This window comes from Pteropus vampyrus, unplaced genomic scaffold, assembly GCF_000151845.1.
Source record: "Pteropus vampyrus isolate Shadow unplaced genomic scaffold, Pvam_2.0 Scaffold28, whole genome shotgun sequence".
In the NCBI taxonomy this organism is placed as follows: Eukaryota; Metazoa; Chordata; class Mammalia; order Chiroptera; family Pteropodidae; genus Pteropus; species Pteropus vampyrus.
Window position 1 is genome coordinate 4,984,859 of NW_011888809.1, and position 5,909 is coordinate 4,990,767.

The window sequence follows — 5,909 nt, forward strand, 5'->3', positions numbered from 1 at the left end:
GTATTTAAGGGCCAGTTTATAGCACCTGTGTCGTTCCCTGCTCTGGGATCTTATCCAAGGCAAGACTGTCTTACTTCTGAGTTTCAGCCACTTAGTACCATACGGGAGATAAATTTATTAGAGTCATTTTTGGTGAATCTATTCATTTCAGCAGCAAAAGGTAAAAAGAGAAAGGAAAAAAAAAAAAAACATGAGAAAAGACAAATGTGGCTTCTTTGTGGTGGCAAGCTGCAGCAGTGTACAGGGACATTGTAGCGGGGACACGTCTCATTTGGGGAACCCAAATAACATCTGTGCTCACGGAGACTGCAGTCGCCATGTGTCCATGCAGAGGACGCACACGGAGAAGCAGAAGCAGAAGCAGAGTCCTGGAAAGTCAGAGTCTAGAACTGAGAAAATTAAATTTTATGTTTAATAGAGAAATAGACTACTTGACAATCTGGAAGCACAATAATTTCCATCTCAATAATGTGCTTTTACTTTTTATCAGCTCTCATGCATGTCAAAGCAAGTGCCAAGGAAAAATGACCTTTTGGAAATAATTTATTTTATTATAAACCTTTGAATTTAAACATTCTGCTGATAGCCCGGGATTCTTAGTTATCACCCCCATAACATGCAGCACCCCAAATGAGCCACATAGACTTTGAGAAGACTTCGGGTAAAGGTAGTTGAATTGATGGTCACACTACTCGGTGTTTATATCTGGTTAAGAACTCCCGGTCTTGAGGTTTTATGTTTTCATGACATGGTTCAATTCACTAATTAATTGTAGATAGTAGTGAAAGGTACTAATTAGGAATGTTGTCTCTGGATTATAAGCCAGATTTGTTTCAACTTAAGCAAGTTAGTCTCTCTAAGCCTCAGTTTCCTTTTCTGTAAAATAGGGATAAAATGCCTTCCTCACGTATTATTGTAAGGACTCAGTGAGCACAGAGGTTAGCTCAGAGCCTGGCACATTATTCTCAGTTTTCATCAGTTTATCATTATTCATTGTGATTCATTGTTATATATCGACATGAGAATAGCACACACTCTTAACTACTATGCTTTGGTGTCATTATTCCTTTTTCTACTTCACCTGTCCTCCCCCATCCCCCACTACCTCTACACACCCCATACTTTTTCAGTTTCCTGTTTAGGGTTACAGGTGCAGAGTCCTCTGTTCAGATCTATTGCCTGTGACTTATAATCTATAGAGAACAGGAAGTATCTTGAGCCAGTGTATATAAAGGCATTAGAAATAGCCACGTGTTTTACTTGTAAGCCAAGATTTTCATAGAGAGCCCTTCAGTGAATGTAGCCTGAAGAGGAACTGGCGGGGCGGGAGGCGGTAGGGGGAGACATTATCCCACCAGTACTTAGAGGTTTAACCAAATACGGCTCACTCTAAATGGTTCCTGGTCACAGAGGAATCAAATAAAATCAGATGAACATATGGGGAATCTAGACTCTTCACTGTTAACGCTGTCTTGCACACTGACGTCACTTTGTGTTGAGGTTCCTAGTACCGGCCGTGGACAGTGTGCGCCCCATAAGTACTTGGTCACCACCTATCTCTTGGTACCGGGAGATAGGTGTAGGGTCCCTGTAATCTGTGTTTTATTACTCATTCTCAACCAGCTGACACCTTCACGCGTGAGGGGAAGGGTGGCATTGCCCCAGTGCTGAGGCTCATCGAGCTGGACTTCTCATTGGAGACATTTCAAGTTGTAATTATCTCCCTGAAAAGTAAATGCGAAGTTCTCCATAGAAATAGGCTGAAATGTTAGGCAGAGAGCAACAGTGACGTTGTTCTCTTTGTCACAGCGTCTTTTTGTAGGGAAGACCTTCCCTGCCTTGCTGTCCTTACAGTTGACCCTTTTGTATTAGGGTTTTTCGTAAGACTCCACCACTACAGCTTGTACCGGTACGAGGGTTCCTGGGTGCCTTTCTCAGTGTCCAAGTGTCTTCAGGCCAGAGAGCGCACTGGAGCAGGGGAGCAGAGCTGACGGACTCAAGCCCAAGCCTGAATTTCCAGATTTCTCAACACAGCACAATTACTCATTACCCAGTGGACGATAACATGTATTTCCCATATCTTCCTGCCAACACTTGATCCCCCACAATCTCTTTGCTATTGTAGCCAGAGTAAGTTTCCTACCATTCAGATCTAATCATGGCACTTCACTGTGTGAAGCCATTTGTCAGCTCTTGTGGACTTCAGAGTCAGGTACAACCTCCTTAGCATGGCACAGAAATTCACCTGATCTCTCTCTGCCTTGCCAGTCTTATCTCCTATCATTCTATATTCCAGCCATTTCTGATTACGTCCAATTCCCCAAGCATGCCATGCTCCTTCACACTTTTTACGTTGCTTGGCCTGCTCCGCACAGTGTGCTCCCCCAGCCTGAAGAGTCAACTCAGGCATCGACTCTCTGGGGGTTGTCTTGTGTACATGGTGCCTCCAGCCTTCCCCCACCACGAACTGTCTTATAATGCTTTCCAGGTTCCTAATACAGGGTAGATGCTCAACAAGTAGTCGCTGAACAGATTAATCAGTAAGGGTTTGAGTGAGTGAGCGAATTTGGTATGTTATGGAAACTACAAGTGACTGTAACTGGCCACTTAAGGGCTGGAGCTGGGCATAACTTTTTTCAGTGATGACAAATGTCATCGGGTTCTTACAACTAAGTTGTTATTTTTTGTAGAAATTATCACTATGTACCCCTCTGAATAAGATCTCACTTTTGTTGCCTTTTTTTCCCAGAAATACAGAACTAGAACATAGTTTTCAGTGAAGAATGATCTAGAACTAGACACACATATATATACTTATTATAATTGTGTGTGTGCATAAATATACATATATACATATATACATACTTATATATGTGTGTGTGCCTATATACATGTATATATACATGTGCACATGTGTACACATGTCTACATGTATGTACATATGTGCACATGTGTGTGTGTATCATGGGCAGATATAGATCAATCTTAGTAATGCCTCAAAGGAGGTTCTGTCTCCATCCAGCCTGCTTGCTGCGACCCAAAGGATGATTAGATCACCTCCCCACTGATCGCCATTCTCTCCCGCTGCATGGAGGCTATTCGTAGACATGTCGTAGACACTCTCAAGTTCTGATCACATTTCATCTGCTACATTGAGAAGCTAGAGTCTGTCTGACTCACCTTTGCATGCATTCAATGGACTTGTTCCATATTCCCGCCGTGTGGCTGTATGACAACTCTTAATTGAATAATGAGTGGTCACTAGTCACTCAGTGATTTTTGTCTCAACAACTCATCCTTGTTCTCATCTGCCATCTCTCCAGTGTCCACCCCAGTCTCAACACACAGCTTTGCTAGCGAGTCCCTTCAGTGACTCATGGGTGATCTGTCACACAAGTCTCTGTCTCTCTGTGTGGCTTTGTTTCCATCAGATACCTCTTAATTCACTCCCACAAACCATGAAAGCTCACTGCCTTGAGAGAGCCACTCTCTGGAAGGAGCCTTGGGACTAATTTATAGGGCCAGACACAGGGACTGTTTTTAGAGCAGGTTGCTTGTGTCATATCTGTATTTGGAGGGTAAAGTATTTTCTAATGAAATGTTTTCATCTTGTCTTTTAGCTTACATTCTACTATGGTGCTAAAGATGCTTGGTGTCCAAAAGAGTACTATGAAGACATAAAGAAAGACTTCCCAGAAGGAGATATTCGACTCTGTGAGAAAAAAATACCTCATGCTTTTATCTTACACTCTTACCAAGAAATGGCCGACATGGTGGCAGACTGGCTTAAGGACGATCTGTCCAAAATTGAAACGGTGACAGAAGAAAACCAGGACTGATAGCTGGCACGTAGAGGCGATAAGTATACTGACTCTTTGTAGCAAGTAGTGCACTTAGTAGGTAAATGTTTAATTTTGATGTTTAATAATCGGAGAGAAAAAAAGTGAGAACCTCTCGGCTTACAGTCTGCCCACCCCCAGTTCCCCGTGCTACAGTCTGTGGTAAACACAGTTGATGGAATATTCCATAAATTTAACCTCACCTTTTCCAGGACTCACAACATGGTGACCTAGATAGGTCTCTTCCGTTTGCACGAGACGCCCAGTGGCACAGCTTATTTTGGTAGGCAGGATCGTTGCAGACAAAAGGAAGTCTAAATTTAGTTTATTTTAACTGATTTACCTTATAGAATGGCTTCTCCTAGAGGAAATTATTAAATAACTACTAGAAAATGTAAAAGAGATCAGTGAATGTTAAGTGTATAATCAGATATGTGAAGCGTATGAGATCATGAGAAGGACATACTCATGTACCAACAGCAGGAAGCGATGAGCCATGGATCTTGGCAGCGGACTTGGGTCTCTCTTAAGGACAGAAGTTGAAGATTAGCCCAGACTAACTTCGTAAAGGCCTTGCCTGAGATCATCAGAATCAGGCTGAATACCAGGGCAGGCTGCACCCACCTGTTCCTACCTTGCAGTACATCGCAGACCACCAAGTCGGCCTTTTGTCTGAACACCAGTGGCACGAGCCCAAGGAGAGCCAACATTGGGGGAGGTGCTGCTCATCCCCCCCTCTGAGAAGCATCCCTGAGGAGTGTGACTCCCTCATCCACCTGCCTTAGACAGGGAATGAGGTTTGACAGCCTTTGCCCTGGTCAACTAACCAGAGAAGAGTCGTTCGAGGATCCTGACTCTGCCTCCCCACCACAAGGCAGCCAGCCAACTCTGTGCCGAGCCTTAGTCTGCCGGACTGTGAGCTCCCTGCATGCTCCTCTTCTCCAGAGCCAGATGCGGAGTCCCTGGACAGTCCCAAATCAAGCCTGTATGTACCCACCACATGCAGTTCCTCTTCTGTGATTTTTTCAGTGAAACTCCACTGAGGACCAGCAATGAGCCAAGTACTGTGCTATGCATTGTGTATAGAGTTCTTAGCTATATTATGGTTCTTTTCTTCTGAAAATCTTCTAGTAAGTAATTTCCAAAAGGGCATCTTTACATTGCTGAATAGAGGATTACCATAAATGAGTTCTCCATTTCTGCATTAGCTTTGTTGGTTGGAAATAAATCGTTTTACTAATGAACCAAAACAAATCATTAAATTATGTAAATTCACCTTCTCTGGAAACCTTGAGGTCCAGTAGAGAAGAAGCTTGCTCTCTGGCCCAGAGTAGGCTGACAATTTTGCTGCCTTCCCCGAATTGACTCAATCCTGGGGCCTTAGGAGCCAATAAATCCCACTGACTACAGTGATGGTTGACCATGGACCAGAAACATGGGGGTTTTGAAATCCCTCAAACATTATCATTCTTTAAGGACAAGAGGATGTTGGCCTTCCTCTCAAAACCTGAAGCCCCCTGATGAAAGATTCAGGTCTGATATGCTGCCCACACCGCAGTGAGTGTTGAATGAGTTACTCTCTGTCAGGGCCTCTCCATCAGAGCAAGCAACTCCTCGGAGGGGAAGGTCCACGCTCCAGGCATGGAGTATTCTTGGCCTTGGAGAGGAGCCAGGACACTCAGAGGCCATTGGCTCAGGGCTGCACACAAAGTCCTTGTTGGCATCTGTGTGGAAGGTCTAGAAATCTGACGTTAGAGGCTAGAGCTCATGGACACCTCACTGTCCTCACTTATAGGATTAATAATAATAATGCATTAATAATAATGCATACCTCATATTGTTGGAAGAATTAAAGTAGGTGATAAAATTAAAGCATTTAGCACAATGCCTGACCAAGAGTATCTTCTGAATAAAGACTGGCTGTAATAATAATTATTATTAAATATCACAAAAATAAAAATGAAAGACTAAGATTTATCAGCAGTGGATGAAATCCATTTTCCAGAAGCATCTCTGCCGGTATGTTCCAGTTAGCCCCATGGCTGGTCCTTGGCAGTAATTTCATATGGA

The 5,909-nt window shown here is 43.4% G+C and overlaps 1 protein-coding gene across 1 annotated transcript in view; it reads left to right on the top strand.

The window, feature by feature from the left end:
• LDAH (lipid droplet associated hydrolase) overlaps positions 1 to 4,655 on the top strand; it is a 66,079-nt gene extending 61,424 nt beyond the window's left edge. The window contains exon 4 of the mRNA XM_023528501.1: positions 3,621 to 4,655. Coding sequence (XP_023384269.1) covers positions 3,621 to 3,839 — 219 coding nt within the window. The 3' untranslated portion in view covers positions 3,840 to 4,655. The remainder of the gene's footprint in view (positions 1 to 3,620) is intronic.
• The last annotated feature ends 1,254 nt before the right edge of the window (positions 4,656 to 5,909 follow it).